General features: G+C 45.6%; 2 protein-coding genes across 28 annotated transcripts in view; both read right to left on the reverse strand.

Annotated features, from left to right (window-relative positions):
• The window catches only part of LOC108026619 (MAP/microtubule affinity-regulating kinase 3), a 32,690-nt gene extending 11,814 nt beyond the window's left edge, over positions 1-20,876 (reverse strand). For 5 of the 27 annotated variants that reach the window (XM_017097622.3, XM_017097620.3, XM_017097610.3 and 2 more), the window contains exons 1-11: positions 6,786-6,975; positions 4,024-5,575; positions 3,488-3,703; positions 3,208-3,428; positions 2,830-3,111; positions 2,576-2,769; positions 1,373-1,485; positions 1,120-1,303; positions 420-534; positions 234-361; positions 5-167 (exon numbers count right to left, since the gene is read on the reverse strand). In XM_017097622.3, the coding sequence (XP_016953111.1) occupies positions 5-167; positions 234-361; positions 420-534; positions 1,120-1,303; positions 1,373-1,485; positions 2,576-2,769; positions 2,830-3,111; positions 3,208-3,428; positions 3,488-3,703; positions 4,024-5,391 (2,984 nt within the window). In that variant the 5' untranslated portion in view covers positions 5,392-5,575; positions 6,786-6,975. Of the gene's footprint in view, positions 1-4; positions 168-233; positions 362-419; positions 535-1,119; positions 1,304-1,372; positions 1,486-1,982; positions 2,052-2,172; positions 2,286-2,575; positions 2,770-2,829; positions 3,112-3,207; positions 3,429-3,487; positions 3,704-4,023; positions 6,188-6,755; positions 6,981-9,142; positions 9,754-10,189; positions 11,723-13,024; positions 13,258-13,284; positions 13,438-15,932; positions 16,755-20,057 lie in introns of those variants that run through there. The other 22 variants (XM_017097631.3, XM_017097629.3, XM_017097618.3 and 19 more) reach the window with 20 other exon arrangements.
• Positions 17,208-18,772, reverse strand: LOC108026622 (meiotic recombination protein W68). Its single transcript, XM_017097634.3, has 2 exons — positions 18,219-18,772; positions 17,208-18,156 (listed from the first exon to the last, which is right to left on the reverse strand). Exons 1-2 carry the CDS (start codon positions 18,583-18,585, stop codon positions 17,528-17,530), a joined length of 996 nt encoding a protein of 331 aa, XP_016953123.1. The 5' UTR covers positions 18,586-18,772; the 3' UTR covers positions 17,208-17,527.
• Positions 20,877-21,658: the final 782 nt, after the last annotated feature.

Raw genomic sequence — 21,658 nt, forward strand, 5'->3', positions numbered from 1 at the left:
GTACTTTGTCTCTGCGGGAATAACATTGGTTTTCTCCGTCGACGAAGTCTTCTCGTACAGCGTGGTGGAGCGGCGTGGAATGATGCCACTGGTGCCGCTGACCGTGCGGTTGCCGTTCGTCGGGTCGTACTTCGTTGCCGTTCGCGGCTTGGCGGGACTGTTCAGTGCTGCAGATTCAGTAAAGGTATTCATGTTAGGGCACCGCTGCATCAAAACGTCTGGTAAGTCCTTACTGGTGTCTGCCGTGGTGAGCATCTTTTGGGTGGCCGAAGCGGGTCTCTGATTCTGGGCGGCCAGTCGCGCTGTATTCTCCTTGATTGTAGCAGAGTCGATCGTATTCTGACGCTTGAAGTTGCTGCCACTAACGGGGACAATTATTAGCTTTAAATGTAAATCACACTCGTGGGTAATCTACTTACACTGAAGCTCGATCCGCCGCTGATCCTGCAGCATTGTAGTTATTGCTTGGATTTACCGCGCCAACGGCTCCCGCGGCCGCCGCCACTGTTGCTGCCGCGTTAGTCGGTCCAACACCTGTAAGTATATATATTTTATTAGTTAAAATGGGTTCACTTTGATATTGACATAAAAATGGCATTAGATATAACTATCTTGAGCGGAAACAATTCAGGATTTCCCTAAAACAACCATTTAACGGACAATTTTATTCTGCTATGATTGGTCACTTATAATACTTTACAGACGAAACGCCATTTAAGTTACTTTCATTGATTGCTAATACTCGGAAAAATTTATATAAGTAACTTATTTCTATTTATATTTTATGCATCAACTTTACTGATAAACTGGCATACAAGTCGTATTAGTAATTTTTAAGAAAAGTTAGGGTAACAAGACAGTTGGGTTCTCTAAGTTCTGAGGACGGACAATTCTATTGTTGCTTTAATTGCATGTTAAGTTTAGGTTTACTTGATATCCAATATTTGGCAATCAGTAATCTTATAATTTCAAACATATCAGCATTTCTAATGGTTTGGCATACAAGTCGTGTTAGTAATTTTCAGGAAGAGTTAGTTCTAAAAATCCAGAATGTTCGCCAAAGAAAGCTTTCACCGCCATTAAATCATAGGTAAACCGTAGCCCCAAAGCGGGACTTACGCAAAGTTTCCGCACCGGACGAGGCTCGACGACTCGGCTTCGTGCTGGACGCCGATATGCTCCTGTGGACGCCTCTGTGCGTGGGACTCTGCACACCCGCGCTGCCGGCGTTGGCGCCCGCATCGTTGCCCGAGATGTTGCGCAGTGAGAGCGAGGAGCCCGATCGCGATCCGTCACTTTCCGGCTGCGAGTGGGTGAAAAGACTCAGTTTAATACTTGTGCCCGGCCCAGCCAACCCGGTGAATCAACTTACGTCTGTGCTCTTGCGTCCCAGCAGCAAATACGTGGCGAAAACATCATCGTAGCGCACCTGGGAGAGCGAAGCCTCGATCTCCGACCGATTGTAGCCCATCGCGACTAGGGCTTCTGAGCATCGCGATGCGGAAATGACAAACAGTTTGGTTTAAGTGGATTGTGTTCATGGACATTCAAAGGACAATATTTAAAACGTTCAGATAGCGCATGCAAATTCATTACAGTTTCATTATATGCTTGGCTAGGAGGTCGCCGATACTCGAACTGATATATGCTTCAATTTGGAGTAGCCGGAATTGTGTGTTCTCTGGCCCTGAACTGCACAACTGGCCACGGGAACATTGGGTACAAAACTAGGTATATAGGGTTTTTAAACCATGCAGCTAGCAAAATGAAATTAACACAAAAATCATCGCCGTCACAGGACCCAAACCGGATGCAATCTTGGCTGTGTGCCTAATGGAAAACGTCGACTTAAATTGAATTCTCAGAGAACCCCATTTATTGCTAAATTTGTGTGCTGTCAACAAGTAATCACAAACCAACAAAAGATAACAGATAGCAATAAAAACAAAATTCGATTTTTCCTTGGCTGGCTGTTCAAGACTTTAGAGGTTTTGGGGTTATCCGTTCTCTTGAGCCGGCTTGATATCTGAAGTAGTCTCTTCCTTGACGGTCTGTTTGATTGTGGGATTTTTGCGGACAGAAAGTGAGAAAGTGAGAAGAGAACAGAGAGTTGGGGGTTAATGCGGATCTCTGGGCGTCGAGCGTTTACGTTCCACTACACAGATTGCATACATTTTTGGGTGGACCCCTCCGCTCGTCGATCAGAAAGTTCACCATCAACATCAAGTTGTACGCACTACGCCGAATCGAGAGCGAATTCTTGACACCGGTTTGTGACCCCGCAGCTATGTGAGAATTTACAAACGAAACGCCACGGAGGCATATGAATTCAAAGTATACAATCAAGAGGAATAACACAGCAAGGCAGTCCTTGTAAGCAACATTCAACTACGAAATCAAAACATCAAGTTGATAACCAAAGAGTTTACAAAACGACATTAGTAATATTAGGTTGCAAATACAAAAAGAAAGTTTCGGTAACAGAGCATTACAACAAATGAAGCAATTGGCAGGCAAAACTCCAGTCCACACACAATTCGTTAATAATATTAGTAATGAATTTCGTATACAGTACCCGTCTTACCTATCCGCTTGGGATCGGCTAAGTCGGCCTTGGGCTCAATGTAGGGCTTGAGCTCGTCCTCCTCAAACCCCATGTTCATCCACTTGTCGCCCATGATTGTTTCAAGACTAGCACGCTTTGCGGGATTCAGTACTAAGAATTTGCGGAGCAAGTTTTCGCAGTCAGTCGACATATAGAAGGGAATTCTGTGGAGGAAGGACTGTGTTAGGTCTTTACACTACAGATTTACATCTTAGAGATCTTACCTATATTTGCCTCTGAGCACGCGTTCGCGCAACTCTCTCAAGGTGGAGCCGTCGAAGGGCAGGGAACCGCTCACTAACGTATACAGGATGACGCCCAGCGACCACACATCGACCTCGGGTCCATCGTACTTCTTGCCCTGGAACAATTCCGGAGCCGCGTACGGCGGACTGCCGCAGAACGTGTCCAGCTTGGAGCCGGGCGTGAACTCGTTCGAAAAGCCAAAGTCAGCGATTTTGATGTTCAGTTCGCTGTCCAGCAAAAGGTTTTCAGCTTTTAAGTCCCTGTCAATGCAAAGTAAAAATTATTCAGTGTGAAATAAATCAGTGGCCATTCGGCTTGTTTAAATAAATCATCCGAACTCAATTAGCACGCCTCACCTGTGTATTATTCTCTTTTGATGACAGTATTGCACGGCTGAGACGATCTGTCGAAACTTGACACGCGCCTCCTTCTCCTTCATGCGTCCGTGCAGAACGAGGTAGTCAAACACCTCGCCCCCGGACGCGTACTCCATGATCAAATAGAGCGTCTTCTCCGTTTCGATAACTTGGAACAATTTAACTATGTTTGGGTGATCCAGCATCTTCATTATCCTAACCTGTGGGGCGATTGGATTAGTACCTACATCAAGGTTTCATCGCCATGCTGAAGACAAACCTCTCTGAAGAGTTTCTGCAGTGACCCAGGATTGAGTTGGGTCTTGTCAATTATCTTGATGGCCACCTCCTTGCCAGTGGGCAGGTGTTTCGCCAGTTTCACCTTGGCGAAGTTGCCCTTGCCGATCGTCTTTATGAGTTTGTATTTGCCAATGTGCTCCTCCGTGGCGCGCCATCGCATGGGAGCACTACTCCGCATCTGCATGTTGGGCGAACCCTGTAAAGTAAGGCGTGAAGGGATAAGTAGAGCTTCTTTTTGGGTAGTGTATATCAGGGGTGGCATTATAAGGTCAAAGATATTGTTTTCCCCAAGAGGTTTCCATAGCAAAGAACTAGTAACCTGATTATTATATTCCTCAAGAGCTAAGGTTGATTTGATGTGTAACTAGCTTAACAAATATAGACAATGTTTTAAAAAGGGCTTGATAAATAATATTGTTATACAAATCTGAGCCGTATGATGATGGTGATATCAAGAGTTGAGATTATAAAATGGGTATATCCCAGCTTTTATATCCCTGCTTGGTTAAGGTTTACCTGTGCAGCATTGTTGCTGTACACATTGCTGCGGTTCGCCACCACACTGGGTACGTGGCTTGTGCGATGATGACCCACAGGCGGAAGAACTGACCCTGCTCCTGAGCCAGTGCCCGGTCCATGAGCCGCGGTGGACCTTGGATCAATGCTGGCTCTTGCGGAATTGAACGGCGGAATGGGCGCCACAATGGGCCGCTCCGAACGCCTCTTCGAACTGGCGGCATGGCTTGCCGCTCCCGAGGCTCCAGAAGCTCCCGAGGAGTTGGCATGACGATGCGACGACTTCTGGGCCAATAGAGCCTCAAATTGTCGCAAGTTCTCCTCACGCCGCTTGGAGGCCGAGATGGTGGTGGCCGTTAGCTTGGATGGAGCCACTCCGTCCACCACACTGCTGCTGCTGCCGCCACGACTGGCCGAAGCTGAGTTCGAGGAGGTGGAGGAGGAGCTTCTGGCCGCCGGAGTGGGGGCTGTGCCGGCTGGCCGCCAAACCGCCGGCTGCTTCTCGTCCTGCAACGGCTGTTTCTGCTTGAAGGTGGCCCGCATGGCCAGCACCGTGTCGTTGTTCTTCGTATCCGAGGCAGTACGTGCCAATTTAGCTTTGACAGCATTCGAGCCGTTCGAGGCTGCTGCCGAGTTCTTGGAATAGGCTCCGATCGAGTTACGACCATCACTACCGCGCTGGAATTCCGACAGCATCAGCTCATTGCTGGCATCCAGTTCGCCGGCCCGCCTGCCGCCCAAGTACTGGAAGTCGTTCTCCGAGGACATGTCACTGATGCCCGGCCGCAGTAGGTTCTCCGTTTCACCGTATCGCTTGCTCTGCTTGCGCTTGATCTCCAGTTTCATGACGTCCATCGAGGATTGGGATTGCTGCTGCTGGTTCTGCTGCTGCTTAAAGCTCTCCTCCACGTTGTGGATGTGCTTCTCGATGGAGCCGAGGGCAAAGGACACGCCGGCGTCGTCTTCGGTGGACAAGAGGTTGCGTGGCAGGGGCTTCTGGCGTTCCGCGGGCTTTGGATGTGGCTGTAGGGTGGGCAGGGCGGACACCGCTATCCTGGGCAAGGGAGTGGCCTGGGCATCGCGTCGTCGCAGCTCCACAATGCTGTCGTCTTCGGCGCCTCCTTCGAGATCCTTGCTGGCAAGATGTGGTTCTGTAGGCTGCACTTCCGTTTCCGGTAAGTTGTCACTGCTCTGGTTGCTGTTGTTGTTGCTGCTGCTGGAGCTCTGGCTCTGGCTCTGGCCAGAGGGCGCCACGCTGAGCTTGGGCGGAGCAGGTGCCGCCCCCTTGCGGGCAGCGTACAAGCGCACACTCTTCCTGGTGGCATCGCCGCGGTTCAAGTCAGGTGTCGTGGTAGTGGTGGCCTCCATTGCTCCTCCGCTTTGCCTTTGGTTTCGGTTTCTCTGGGTTTTCCTCTTTTCTTTCTTTTTTGTCGTGGCACAACCGTCGACTGTATTGGTGCACTGGTACTTGTTGCTCGGAGAGATCGCAACTTTTTCTTTTTTTTCTTGCTTTTTTCAAAAACTGGCGCTTGGCGTGTTTATTGTTCTTACACTGTGGGTTTTGGGGGAAACATTATTGAGATTGAGCTCGAGATTTCGCTTTGCCACACAAAATCGGAAGCACAATGCAGCTCACATACACAGAGCGAACTGCAGTGTGCGAGTGTGCGTGTTTACATTGGGCTTTCTAAATTCTCAACGCTGCTTTTGTTTGTTTTTGTGTTTTTTCATTTTGTCGCCTATCCAACACACAACAAGTCGCAGTTGTTGCGCATTAAAACCTCGAAAATGAATTAAACACACAGCGAGCAGCAGGCAGCAACTTCCATTTATATGCGTGTATATACGGACGTGTGTACATATGGGCGGACTGGGAGAGTGTGTTCGTGATATTTACGACAACAGGCGGACAAGAGCTAATCTGTCTCCCCGGTGACACTGAAATAAACACTCGGGAGGGCGCGGGAGCGAGAGGGAGGGCAGTATACCTAAACACATACACCTAACCTAGCCAGCAAAAGAGAGTGCGCGCGAGAGAGGGAGAGAGCGAGCTGGCACCTACACACCTGTGGTGGAGGTGAGCTCCTGTGCGTTTGTGTTTGTTTCTCTCTGCCTCTGGCTCTCTTCTACGTCCACTGCTGTTGCACAAGCTCAGCTGAGATGCTCTCCCTCTCCCGTGTGTGTGTCACGCTTTTCCTGCCCTCAACTCGCCACCGCCCCACCTCCCCCCCTCCCACGCTCCCATTTCAGTTTTATGATTCATTTGCCTCTTCGCTATTTTCCTTTGTTGCTTTTAATTACTGTCTAAATAGTTACGATGCGGAGATCTACAAGTATCTGAACAATTCCGCCGTACGAGTCGTTAGTTGGCTGTGGCTGGTTTTATTTCTTTTTTCCTCGCTGGTTCACTGAGCAAAGCGAAAAGCTCCAATGCACACACACACACCCGCACACAGGCAAACGCGCGCGCACCAATACACCGAGGCAAATGAACTACTTTTAGACAATTGAGCCGACTTTTTCACTGCTGAACAAAAACACAGTTAGGCTATATACTTCGGGTGTTCAAGAGTGTGTGGGTATTTTCTAATTTTTTTTCACTGCGGCCATAAAAAAATCACATTTCTCGCAAATCCCGATTATTAAAGGTTCGTTCCGTCGGCCGGAGGAGTTCTTTAGCCGCGAACGCTTATCTTATCGAAGGGGCACGCGGCTTTCGCAATTTTTCGCACTCGTTTTTTACGTGGGGGTTTGGGGTGTACCAGCACTAAGTGATAGCTTTTGTTGCTGTGTAACTCTGACGTAAACGCCGCCGATTGACTACTACAACTACGGGGCAGCACCGAAAACGCAGAAGACACCGAAAACACAGCCGAAGCAACAGAAACCGCAACAGAGCTCAGCAGCCAAAGAGCCACTTGGCCACTCAGCAACTGGAACTGGAGTGCCGGAGAGCGAGAGCGCGGAGTATTCCAAAGCACGGAATCGGCCCGGCAGCGACGTCGGCTGCGGCAGCGACATCGGCCTTAATACACCAACACACAGCACAAACACTCGCGCGATCAGTGGGCAGCTCTCTCCACTGATGGAGCCCCACCACCACCACTATAGGGGGGTATCTGTGTACTTGTTCTCCCACCCAGAGAAGCCCCGTTTGGAGCTCGAAAGGTGAGCGAGTGTGTGTGTGCTGGTTCCACTGATATCACCTGAGCGTAACGCTGGGAAAGAAACTGTTAGCCGTGCTTGCAGCCGGAGACTAGCGTTTTGCGCATGTGCGCAATATAATATACAAGTTCCCCCGAGTTACGCAAAGCGCTTCTTCCCTGATTCACACCTCACACAGTATATCGAGCAGACACCTTCACTTATCTATCGCACCAAGGGTTTCCGCTTATAAATGGAGTTCTCCAAGTTCACTACTTTACCCCATAACGATCTGTTGGATATCGAAGCCAAAGAATGCACGGTGCTAGTTAATCAAAGCTTTGTCACAAAGAAATTGTTAAAGAACTTGCTCCCAGACACTCACACATCGGTCAGCCACTGCACTTTTCTATCAGACTCAAGAATTTACAATACAAAATCAGTTCGATTTCAAATTAAAGAAAAAGGAGCATATATAGTATATCGATCTAACGCATTTACGTATCTATCTCAATCTAAAGTTTCATGTTATAAACTTCCAAATGGTGTCTCTAATGAAGTTATCCAATTTCCCTTTACTCCATAAAGATCAGACTGATATCAATGACACGGATTGCACCACGTATAGTGATAGGCAATAAAAGCCAAATTAATTATAAAACAAGAAAGGAGGTTAACTTCGGCAAGCCGAAGTTTGTATACCCTTGCAGTTATAAGAAATAATCAACTTTAGTAAATAATTTTTTAGTATTATTTTCACGATTGTTTCTATGACAGCTATATGATATAGTGTTTTGATTTTGATAAAATTTAATTCAAAATGCAGAACTAATTAAGAAATGTTATTTCCAAGCTTAGAAGGTTATATGTTAAAAACACCGAAAATATATTTTTTCATATTATTTTACCACTAATTTTTCGATTGTTACTATGGCAGCTATATGATATAGTCGTCCGATTTTGATAAAATTGAATTCAAAATTCAAAACTAATTAGAAAATGGTATTTTCAAGCTTAGAAGCTTATATGTTAAAAAAAACAGGAGCTATAAGATATAGTTGTCCGATCCGGCTGGTTCCGACTTATATACTACCTGCAATAGAAAGAAGACTTGGGAAGGTTTTAGCCCGATAGCTTCAAAACTGAGAGACTAGTTTGCGTAGAAACGGACAGACCAGCGGACGGACAGACGTCGTTTAGTGACGCTGCGTTGCAAACTTCTGACTGAAATCACCCTCTGCAAGGGTATAAAAACATCCAGAATACTCAAATATTATTTAGAGACTGCACTCAGACTTAGGAATTCGATGTGTTCCACAAAACATTCTGAAATAGGAGTAGAAAGTGTGTTTTTAGTAATAATTCCCTTCATAATGATCCAAGCACGTCTTCCCTTCACTGAGACACACTACACTTAGTATATCGATCATACACGTTCACTTATGTTTCAAAATCGATAGTTTTCGGATATAAGCGTTACACGGATGCCTTTAATGAAGTTCTAATGAAGTTGCTTCATAACGATCAGTAGGATATCGAAGCCAAAGAATGTTTTAAGTAAGGTGCTAGGCAATTGAAGACATTAATTAATAAAATAAATATCAAAACATTTTAAAAGACACGCCATTTTTCCTGTTTTTCTAAGCATCTTCTTTATGTTATACAGTAATATCCACATATAAGCTTTAAAAAAGGTTAGGCAAGGCGTCTCTACCCGTTATAGTACGTAATATGAGAAAACTGATTTCAGTTATCACCTGTTTATGTGTAGAAAGCAAGCTTTTAGTATAAGAACCTAGCTTGCTACTAAGGTCGTTAGTATAAGCTCATCTTCCCTGATCAATCGTCACATCAACTTATCGTTAAGTCAATATAGATTTCGGTTTCAAAAATGAGTTCCCCGTTTGGTCCCTAGTCTGTGGCACAACGATCTTTCGGATATCAGTCTGATAAGTTGCCGCTTATCTCTACTTACAACGAGTTGTAAACACACGAGTGCAACACTCAATTTGATCCACTTTTTATCCGGTGTAATGGAATTCGCACGTACATCACTAGTGTGATGCAACAGGACCCAAAGGCCTTAGGCAGTAATACTATGCGGGCAAATAAATAATCTAGCAAACAAAGGAACTACTGCGACGCTGTTAGACAACAGAAAACTGTCTCACATGGAATATTGGATCACTCCGTTAATTCCCAGCAAGACGGGATAGGTTCAATTAACTGCGGCAAGGTACCTACAAGCCAGGCAAATGAAGTGTCCGTATTAATCAAGCTAATTGAATAACCTGCAGCTTAATCTACATTAAAGCGAGACAACGAGATTTCACTCAAGCCTTTGCAGACCAAGCTAAGCATTAGAGATAGTTTTCCAGTGTCGCATGTGCGCTGACAGCAGGACAGTGTAATAAGGTCAACTATTATGAACTTGTCCCCCCACAATGCAACCGCTTTTATAACCATGAATCCGGGAATCAGCAACTTGAACCTAATCCCTTAACCGATTAATGTGTGTGTAAACAGAGTGAATATATATTAGTTCCACATGGATTAGCGCAAATCAGTGTGTGGGGTAACAAAAATCTGAAAAAAACAAAATCCGTAATCAAAATAATAGAAGTAGTAGGCATTGTGGGACCCAAAACCAAAACCGTGACAGATATGGACAACCACGAAACAGCGATTACGATTAGATTGAATGAGTAAAATGGTAGAAACGAGCGATGGCAACACGACAAAGTGCAATGTTCAAAGATGATGACTGGGTGAATGTGGGGGACCGACGAGAAGCTTTATGGCTCTCAAGAGGGTCTAAATCACAACTGACATAGCCAGAGTTTTGGGCGGCCAACAACCAGCAAGGTCAAGTGGTTTTTCCTCAGCTCTCTCTCGAAATCAATAGACACTGCCTAAGCATCAAGATGGTTCTATTTTAGATCGCATCCCTCACTCTCATTACACCACATCGTTGTACAGTTACAACACCCCAAGAGTACCCATCATAACCCTAGCTACATACCCTCGAGGTGCGAGCCTTGTCACTGGATGACGTTGATTCCCTGGCCTTGGGCCTTTCCGCCTTGCTGGTGGCCACAATGGGCAGACCGCCGTTCTCGATCATCGTCACCACGATCTTGTTGTTCCGGCTACTGATGGTGCCACCAGCTCCGACCGCTCCTCCACCAGCACCGGAGGCACAGGCTGCTGCAGCCGCGTTCGTGGCCGCCAGGTTCTTCTGGCGCATGGCATTCGAGAGCCGCTGCTTCCGGTCCGCCCGGGCCTCCTCCTTCTCCCGCTGCAACTTGGCAATCGTGGCGGGCGTGTGGCTCTTCGAGCGCTTGAGAAACCTCATCAGCTGGCTCTTCACGTTGGTGGCCGAACTGCCGTTTCCCATGCCATTGGTGGCGTCGCCTATCTCCTCCGCCTTGCTGGATCTCCGCGAGATTTGCGCCTTGGTGGGCACCTCCAGGCGACGAAAGACCCCGTCGGTCATCCGCACAAAGCAGCCCTCGGACATCTTGTGAAAGGAGTCGGAGGGCAGCTTGTGGAAGTCGCCGTTTGGACTGCGGTAGTAGCAGTGGTCCGTGCGATGATAGCCATCGCCCACGATGTAGAACTCGTTCCGTGCCTCCTTGGGCGCCGCCACAGCAGCGGTGGATGCCGAGGACTCGGCGGCCAGGTCGTCAGTCTTGGCACTGCGGTCCACGGGGAGTTGAAAGGTCATCAGCTGGGTGGTGCTGCTGCTGCTGCCACCCGCTGCATCCTCCAGTGTGATGGGCAGCACACTGCCCGATGTCCCCGGGCCGGGATTAGCGGGCTTCAGCTCACTGATCGTCACCGGACGACGCTCGGGCGCCTTGCGCATAATGCTGCCGTTGCGGAGCAGGGAGTCGCGCAAGAGGGAGAGCTCATCCTTGCGCAATGGCTGCACCAATGTGGGGTAGTGCTTCGAAGACGAAGTCGACTTGCGGGTAGAGGTCCGACGATTGCCGAATTGCGGCGCCGTTTGTGGCTCCTCCTTGTTGTTGTTGTTGCTGCTGCTGTGGTGCATTTGCCGGTGACTCGAGGTCTGGCCCATGGTGGTTACTTGGTGGTTTTTGTGGTGGTGGGGTGGTTGTTCGGTTGGATGGTTGGATTTCGGTGGTTTCCTCTCGTTCGCGACGCGGCTCGCTGTTCACGGTACACGGTCTATTGGCCCAATTGCAACGAAGCAGTGACACATATTCCCTCGTTCTTCGCGTTGGCAGTTATCACAGCGATTTTCGTGTGTAAACATTGAGAGCCCTGGATGCACGCGTACTTGTTTGAGCAAAAGTATAAATAAATGTGGTTCGCTTTGCGTGGGTGGCACAATCACAATTCGGGCGCAGCTTTGTCGCTTTTATTTCGAAAAAGTCCGTCTTGTTTAGTTCTATTAGAGCTCAGCACAATCAGGGAACATTGGAGAAGCAGTCGCAGCCCAAGTCACTGGCTAAGTCACTAGCAATCACAGTCGCAGCCGCATTCTTACAGAGCACAAATATTTTGGTAGATGATTCACAGAGCTAATTGTATTTCGGTTAGTCATCTAAAAACCCCAGAACACGAAAAAAATACTCGTTTTATTTAAACTTTAATTTTGAAATATAGCTTTTCACACCTCTTTGCCAATAATTCAGTCTGATATTTCGACTTATAATCACAGTTTTTAGATGTTTTCCTCACTTAAAATTCGCCAAATCTTTACTAATTACGAAGCGCTCCAGACTTGCTGTCGTTATCTCATTTTTACGATGGGCTTTCCTTTTGGCTAATTTGGCTCCTAGCACATTTTAGTACTTACAAGTTGGGATTAAGGTGATCATAATTATCTGTGTGCATAATAGGTTATCTCTGCTTTCTTTCCAGTGCCTGTGGCTCTGGGATATTTGTAAACTTGTTGCTTGACAAGCGTGTGGGGGGGGGGGGGGGGGGGGGCAGGTGCGGTAAAATAGAGGGTGGTGGGTGGTTGTAGATAAAAACACTTGTCTCTTATCAGTTATCGCACTTTACACATCTCTCCACTGTGTGTGTGTGTGTGTGTGTGTGTGTGTTTGTCTGCTTTTGTGGGCACAAGACACTCGCGATAAGTTCCACACTCGCTTCAGCTGGGTTTGCGGTTGGGTCTCTGTGTGGGTGTGCCTGTGTGCGGATTGTGGATCGCAAGCCTTGGCACGCCCGATACAGATACGCAGAAACACAGATAGTAGATGACCAGCAACAACAAGCGCGTTAAAGAGACAGCGATGAAGCCCCACGGATTGTTATTGCTATTTCTCTGATTCCCTCTCCTTCTACGTATCCCCCTCTCCCTCGCCCTCTCCCTCTCCCTCGCGCTCTGCTGCTGTTGCTGTTCTTCTGCTAGTTGCCTCGTTTAAGCGTTACTTACACGCACACCAGCACAGGAGTCTGTTGCTTTTGCGCGTGTGTTTGAGTAGGAATTCGTTCATTTTTCCTTTTCATTCCGCTTTCGTTCTCTTCGCCTGCACTACACTACTGTTTTTCGTTTCTCCTCTTTCTCCTCCTTTCTTTTTGATTTCTTGTCATACTCGTACTTTATAATTAAATTAACTTATCACCCGCAATTGGCTCATTTCTCAATGTATCTGCGAGATGAAGTGGTTTGGTTGGCTCAAAGCTGGATACACTTTTCACTGGAACTGCAACACACACAGGCACAGTGGCTGGAGATTCGCAAATTAAACACTATTTAACCGAATTTATTTACAAACACACGTGCCTGTGTACCCAGCTACTTAGAGAGGGCCTGCGAGTGGAACTGTGACTGCGACTGTGACTTTTCCTACGTCAATTTGGCTTATTTTAAGCTGCGTACTCATGCCCTTGATTCATTCTAAGCTCGCGCTGCTGATCAGATTAGCCAGTGACGTTCTTTATCGCGGATGTTGTAACGCCCGAGACTCGGATTTGGACTGGGATTACAACTATAAACTGCGCTCTAGCGCTCTTATTTTTCGCAATCTCTTCGCGATTTTCGCTTTTGCATTGTTTTGACGTAACGCCCTGTGCTTGTGCGATAATAACTGGTCACAATGGCGAAGGCGAATTAAAAATTGAAAGATACAAAAACAATACCCGGAGTCAACTCATCGCGGGCGATAACGATACGGCTCTATAGCTATATAGCTGTGCAGCGGGGCCACTATGGCGCGATGATATCGGCGGAGAGCGACGGATAATGACAACAGAAAACAGCGCGACGACGGTGACCACACGAGTGAAGTGGAACTTAATACTAAAACAAGCTTTCGACCACCGCCGTATGCTGGCTGCCATTGTGGCTGTGGAATGTAATTCTGGCTGTGGATGTGGCTGTGGTGGTCTCTGGCGAGCGAGCTTGGCATTTTCGCCAAAGTTCTGCGTCTGGGAAGGTCGCTGTGGTTGTTGTGCTTGTTGCTATTGTTGCTGTAGTTGCTGTAGTGCTAGTGAGCCACTCCAAGACGCGACGACACACCCTATAAATATCGCATGCACTCGCAGGTAGCTGCAGGTGATTCATAGCCAGCCGAGCCAACTCACAAGCTCACTGGCTCGAAACTGGAACTGGTGGAAGCAACACGAGTTTCTCGCCAAACATTGAGAAACTCCACAGAGCGGCGGAGAGAACTCGGAAGAGCTTTGGCAAAGGGATCTCCGATAGCTGGGAACCTGTCTGCGAGCCGAGCTTGAGGCCCACAAAACAATACCACGAAACTCAGACTCAGCATAACTCGAAATACCCCCAATGGATAATCCAAAAAGAGAGAGAGCTTTGAAGACTTTCTCAAAAAATAACAACACATCTCAAGAACCTAAAATATTTAGAAAGCTGCTCTTTAAAATAGGTCTTCAAGGAAATACAAAAAGCGGTCATCTGGTATTTGTCTTCGAAGATAGTTTAAGATATCATAAAGTAGGAAGAACCCCTTAGGCAAATACCATAATGGTACTGCTCTTTACAGAAATAAGACAGGTTAGTACCTCTGCAGAACACTAACACTTATAAATCTTTAAGCAATTTCAAAGAATTTCCTCTGACAACACGAAATAGGTATAATTGAGACCTTTACTGGATAGTCACTCACGACTCCGCTTTAAGAAAAACTATTCAGTATTACAATAATAAGGAACACTTTTTGAAACCCATTTAAAACTGAGACACAAGCACTTACAGATCTCCAAATAACTGTCAAGGAATTCCCCCCTTACGAAATAGTCCCTAGGCCAACGAAAATACTCAAAGTTAAGATCTCCATAAGTTAGTCGCTCACGATTCCACACCTAACGTCCACGAAGACAACTAGTTAAACTCATTTACCTACACCACGCCAACTATTCAAGTGTACGTCGGGTGGAAGCACACAAACTGACAGAGAATATTTCAAACCAAAACAGTTGCATGATTGTGCGCAGAGAACTGCGGATCCCACGGATTTGGCTTAGACAACAAACAAAGGCTGAGAACTGGAGGGAGAGAGCGCGACTGACGTGATGTGATTATCGAGAATGGTTTAAAATACTATAATTGCACTTCTGAATGGACGTACTCAGCTCTGTTGACTCAGCCTCCGCGTCTTTCGAATGTAGCAAAGTCCACTAAATTTGTAGATAATTCGAGCTGTTGTTGCTACCAATTAGCAAGTAGACAAGCCTTTTTGCTTTCCATTAGCATACGGGAAGATATCGTAAATCGGTGTTACACTACCCACAGTTTTGGGTCAAACAGTAAACGAGGCAGCAGGTAAGAATTACCGACCTATTTCCTATTTTAAATGTCTACTGACCAAGCGTTGTGTAATAAAGGCTTAAACATTACAAAAGCGATGGAACATTCATAGAAACTGAGTTTACAATGACGTTGAGATATTTGTGGAAACAATTCTTCGATAATTTTTAGGAGACACAATAAGTGTTATTAATAATATAATATTATAATATTATCACCTTATCAATTGGACGAAAAAAATGTAAACACATTAGAGCTAATGTGATAGTTCTCCCCCACCTTACAATACACTTAAACATCTTTGATACAGCACATGGGACACAAGGGGAGGAGCCCTGCTTTATATTTTAGAATTAAATATTTAGCTTGAAATCATTATGAGGTAAAAAAAAACTTTAAAGACAACACGGCGTATGTGTAATAAACTTTAGTCTTCAAACGTTATCATTGGGCACACAGAAACAGACGAGTATTGGGGGACGGTTGGTTTGGAAAGCCATCAATAGAGTTTTGTAGTAAGTTTAGTTTGTATTTAGAATCATTTTTAAAATCCTAAATCGTCTATTTACTTTTAAACTAGTTTTTGTGACACCAAGATTTGCTTTTCAGGGCAAATTTTGGTTGGAAGAGATTGCTGTGATACCCCCGTAAAACTGAATTATATTGATAAATATTAAATTGTATAAAAAAAATTGTTTTTAATTTTTTTAATTTACCATTAATTTCATTATCAAATATATATCACATCCATGGTAAGCTAGGAGTGGCTTGAAAATTAAAAAGCTCTCTGGTACTTTGTGTTCACCTTTCACAGGGTTCCCCCTTTGAAACCATATCAGTGGACAATACAGAAAGTAATGACCCGATCCAAGAGAACAGAACGCATGGTAAGAGCAATTAGGAGATGACAACCGAACATGACTGATGACAGAGGCTCCCCAAAAAAGAGACGGACTCGGGGGCGTTGGGACGGGTGACTACAGGTACAGAGACTTAAGAAACCCAGGAAAGGACTCACCTTGGCGGACGAGGTTCGTTGCTTGATCGCGGAGGGATGAGCCGAGTGGGTGCTGAGCACGTTCTTGTTGACGGTGGGCGCAACACCGCTGCCGGGGGCGTGGTGATGGTGGTGGTTGATCGCGGAGCCCGCCACCGCCGCCGAATTGTTGCTGGACAAGCGGGCACCACCGTCGGTGGCCATGTTGTTGGCCACATGATGGTGGTGCTGGTGGCTGTGCTGGTGCGAGTGATTGGTGTTGGCCGATGACGCTGACACGGGGGCCGGGGTCACTGAGCCTGCTCCCACTCCACCTGTCGCTGCCGCCCCTGAGGTGGGCGTGGGCGTGGCCGTGGTGCTATTGCTGGTGGCCGAGTTCGAGGACGTTACAATGGGCATCATTGTGGTGTTGGCGACTGGCGTTGTCGTTGGTGGCAGTGACACAATGTTGGCATTGGCCGAATCATGCTGCTGCTGCTGCTGCTGCTGCTGCTGATCCTTGACCGAATGCGAGGATGTGCTGATCGAGTTGGTGGCGTAGGTGGCGGTTGTGCTAGAGACGGCGGCCAGTGGAGGCGCCGCACTTGTGGCGCTCGACACTGGCGCCGCCGGCGCTGCAACATTGGATGCGGTGCCATTGGACACGCTCTCCGCTGGCAGGGCTTCAGGAACTGACTGCAGTGTGGTTCGCATTGCTGTCGACATATTTTAAACAGTCCAATGGGGTTCTAAGAGATTCTGCACGTGAGATTCGAGTATTATCCGGCGAGTCTTTCGGGTTTCGGTGCTTAAAATTAGTCAAATGCCCAGTGGGTTTCTATCATGCGGGGTGCTCGGTCACATCTGCAATAAAAATATAAGTGTCATTAGTAAGGAGGTGAACAAAGCGGGCCTCTTGCATCTTTCGCACTCATTAAATGGCTGGTCATTCCCTTGGCATTATCAAAAACGCAGTCAATTGCCCACTCCGATTACCGACCTCGAGCCATAATACTTTTAAAAGCACAATAAATAATCTCCTTTGTCTGCTCGATTCTTCTAGCTTTGTCTGCTCAGAGCTATGCACAAAATCAAGTTGTCCACTCAAAACGAACCACTAGACGCTGATTACTCAGACGTTCCAGTGTAAAAACTGCTATTATCCGCGAATTATCCAGATTTTTCATTTTTTTAAATGACAGTGATTTGGAAATTACTTAATCAGTTCAACACACAAAGATTAAAAAATATTAATTGGACAAATATTGTGGCTTTGGCACTTAAAAAATATGTAATGTACACGTAAGGTTATCTCACTTATTTTAATACATTTTTTCAATAATAACATTTTTATCGCATTAATTACGAATAATGTGGACTACATAACAACATTGTCTGCACATCAACAATGGAAGGTTGAATTAGCCTCGATGAATTATTTAGTTGCTTTGCGTAAGCAGTGGTATATTTTTATCAACTCAAATATTGGAAAACCGATTAGAGGGACTAAGTCATTTACTCTTCCGTACATTAACATATTCTAAAGTCTTATCATAGTACTATACGCATAGTATAATTTAAACTTAACAGCGAACGTATTCATTTATCGCTAGGTCCATGGGGTTTACCAGCGACCTCTACAAAAACAAATTCCGATTGATTTTGTTCGGTATATAGTCGTCGGTCAGGAAGTCGATGACACTCTCGATTTCGGCCTTTAGCTGAACGTCCTGCAGCATGCGCAGTTCCTGTCGCACTCCCGGCTCCAAGTCGCTGCGGGCGAGGAGGTCATTGATTTTCTTGTTGTCGCCGGCAACCAGGGCAACCGCACCAGTGCCGAGGGCGGGAATCTCCGAGGGGTGTAGTCCAATCCAACGCAGCGAAGGTGTGGTAAGTCCTTGGCTGGAAAAACTCATCGCCTGCGAGCCGTGGCGATAGACGAGCATTATCTCGATGCCAAAGGGATCGGCGTCCACGAGAATGTAGGCCGCCAGTTGGTTCTCCTCGCGGAGTCGATGGACAATCCTCCTGGTGCAGCAATCCGGGTACCCTTTGCCGGTTATCAGGATAAAGCGCTGTCCCATCGTGCAAAATACATTTTTGGACAAAAGACCCTCGAACACCGACTCCTTTTCAACGATCAGCACGAAATCCGCCTCCGTTTCGATACGTTCTATCTTCTCGGGATCCGTGGGCAACGTCAAGGCGCCACCATATGAGCTGCTGTCCAGAATATCACCGTTGGTCATCAGCAGCCGTATATCGCCTGCAAGAGTTTATCAGTGAATCAGGAGGCAGCCTTTGGTCAGGGATTCCAGGCGGACTCACCTGCCATGAGGCCCTTCGAGGCGGCCAGTACTCCCAATGACAAGGGGGATGTGTTCAGCATACGACAGACATCCAGCCTGGCCTCGGCAATCCTGGACTGCGAGCGGATCAGCTGCGGATCGCTGTAGTAAAGTCCACGCACAGTGAAGCTTCCGCCGCGCACTTGCAAGCGGTGAACCCGGGAAAGCATGTAGGTCAGCAGGCAGAAACTATGACGGCTTCTTTGGTTATTGTAGCTGACTCGTCGATGCTCCGTGATCCTGTTCGAGGATGAGTTTCTTGGTACCATCAAGGTGGCATTGCCGTGGACCAAGCTCGCCACAAGCTCGAGGGTAATCCTTTCAAGATTCTCCACCAATCCACCCATGGTTCAAGCCAATTACTTATATTAGGTACTTATTGTTATGGTTAACCTAAAGTGCTTCTTGGGTTCGTTACAGTCTAAAAAACTAAAAATGAAAGCTAAATGAATTAAGTACAATGGTTAGGAAGTTGTTAGAATAATGATTATACAATTTTTATTTCAAAAGTTTTTTAAGTTTAGACTAATACTCTAAACTTAAAAGTAAATAATTAGGAATTTTTAAGATGTCAGATTATTTTAATTTTGTATTAATAATTTTAAATTTTAGTTCAAGTTGGTTTGATCAAATGGTTTTTTGGTTTGATCAAATGCTTTTGTTTGAGTGCCTCACAGTAAAAATAATTAAGATAGGAAATTAAAGTAAATTATTTTTACAGGGGGTTATTAAATGCGCACTATATTGATCAATTGTTAAAATAATTGTTATCAGTTTCTTAATTTCGCAGTTTCTAATGATACTTAATGTTATAATTTGTTTTTTACATATTGCCACTGTAAACGAAGTTAATTGGCAATGCCAATTTATGATGTAAATGCTAATGGCGGAATCTTAACAAGTTTTATGTTAATAAGGGCAATAAAGCTTTGCCATCTTATGGATAAAGCGCACTTGTGTTTTCCTAACTTCATGTACCCTAGTTTCCAACATCTTTTGGCACTACAAACTTTCAGGCCTGAGTGAAATAAATTACCTAAACACTAATGGCAATTCCAATGAGTTCGGGGTTTTTCACGATCCAAAGGACCTCTGGAGTGAAAACCCTGCACTGCTCTAGATAAGTTGCAGAGAGTGCCACGCCCCCTGCTTCGTTTTGTATTCCTTTGTCGCAAGCGGAAGCCCCAGGAAAATGGATGGAACTGTGGGCCGAACACACGCCCACCGACATACGCACAGCAATATTTCATAAATACGTAAGCAATTCGTGGACTTACAGACGGAACCAGTGGGCTCGCACTTAGCATGGCTACTTTTGTAAAAGTTTATCGCGTAAATCGTTGCGTGGAAACGTTTCGAGGGGGGTTATAAATAATTTCCGAAAGGAGCTTGCTGGCTAAAAATACACCATAAAGCGTACCAAAAGAAAATTCCCTTGCGGTGAAAACAACTGTTTTTTAAAAACTAAAACGCACACACTGGTGTTATAACAAAAAAGAGAGCGCGAGGAAGACGGAGAGTGCCATAATTTTATGTGAATTTCTTTATTCGGTCTTTCTTTTTTTCTGTTTTTTTCGTATGTGCAGAAAAGTGTACTCGTTGTTACAAAGCACGCACACACACCGTTTATCTGGTGTGTGGGGGCGGGCGGCAGGCGCGGGGCGGCGCTCTCTCGGGAGAGAGCCGGAGAGACAGAGGCAGGAGGAGAGAGCGCCAGCGAATGGGCTAGGAAAACTAACGAACGGAACGAACGAAACAGAATGGCAGCCCCTCAAAGTATTGATTTGCTGGTTATGGTGCTGCCACTTCTTGTACTTACCAACCCAATCCAATCCAATCAAACACAATTTCCGATCGGCCCGAAGAGGCGTGTGAGGAAAAGCTGTGGCCGAAAAGCTGTTCGCTCTCGTTCAGAGAGCAATCGCTAGCTGCTGCTGGTCACTGCTGTTGCCATCGATGTAACGCATATTATTATTTAATTTCCCGACTCTTCCCAGTTTCCAGTTCCAGTTCCTTGTCCGATGCCGCTGCCGAGGTGCCGAGATGCCGATTTCCCGAAAGTGGTTTAGTTGGAAAGGCTTTGCTTTTTACCGACTTTTACCGAACGACGACGAAAACGACGACACACACAACGAAATGCAAATGCAATACATAGCTTTCTCACTCGCTCTCACTCGCTCGCTCGCACACAGCAGCTCTTTGGTTTTCAATCAGATTTTTCTTTTCTTTCTTATATTTCTTATCGCGATGCTTTTTCCGACGAAAAAGTACGGTCACCGATTTTTCACCAAGATTACGAACGCAATTGGTCACCCCCTCTCTCGCCTTCCCCCTCACTGAAAAACCACAATAACAACAACGTCAGTCTTGTTGGCAACAAATGGAAATATTCGCTATAGCTCTGCGCTGCTCTGCCCTTCGCCAACTAATGTGTATCCGCGATGGGTTATGGGTAACTTGATATTGATACGGCGATTCTAATTGTTATCAGCCGACTGAGCCGCTGGCGGTGGCCGCAACTGGGACACGACGATCGTCCCGCTCACGCAACGCAGTTAAATGTTACTATTTTCCTCCGTCCACATCCACTTTGGCAGCAACAAAAGTATGTACGTCTCGGTCTCCCAAAAAAATTCACATTACGGTACGGCAGCCATATTGTGCAGTGTTGCCAGCCGGCGGGAGTCAAAAGGTACTAAATATACAAGTACGTGGAGGGAAAATACCAAAACTACCGCTTATCAACTACACTCAATTGGAAACTTTTTTCAGTGGGTAAAGGGGTAAAATTTAATGTGATCTGAAATATTCTTTTACGATCTTTTCATAAATATATTTTATAAGATGTTACTTTAATGAATTGCAAAGCCACTGGGCATGAATAGCATAATAAAAATGCCGCACCAACAATCTGGCAACATTGTTTCGACGCAAAGAAAATTATAACTCGTTTGAAAATAATAATTTAACCTTTAGGTTAAAATGGAAAACAAAGGAATAAAATAGGACAACAGTCAAAACAAAAATATCACAAAAAGAAATACTGGAATGTCTATTTAGAACCAGGGACAGTAATTAATATAGGTTCTATAAATAAAACTCACTTAAAATTAATAATTCTGATTTCTTTTTTCCTCAAAGTACGGATATTTAGATTTTTTAAAACATTCAAGCCAAAAAAAAAAATCCGAGCTCATTCTTATTCTCAATTTTTTTATGATTGGAAAATACAAAGTTATAAATATATTCTGTCTCTCGTTTGCAGAAAATGGTGCTTAGTTTAAAACCAATTCAAATTTTAAACAAATTTATACGCTTGCAGTTACAGGAAATGTTACGTTAGTAACACCATGTTACATTTTTAAGGATATTAAAAAAATAAAATTTTTCTATTATTTCTCTAACCGTTTCCTTGACAGC

The sequence above is a fragment of the Drosophila biarmipes genome, chromosome 2R (genome assembly GCF_025231255.1).
Source record: "Drosophila biarmipes strain raj3 chromosome 2R, RU_DBia_V1.1, whole genome shotgun sequence".
NCBI classification, from domain to species: domain Eukaryota; kingdom Metazoa; phylum Arthropoda; class Insecta; order Diptera; family Drosophilidae; genus Drosophila; species Drosophila biarmipes.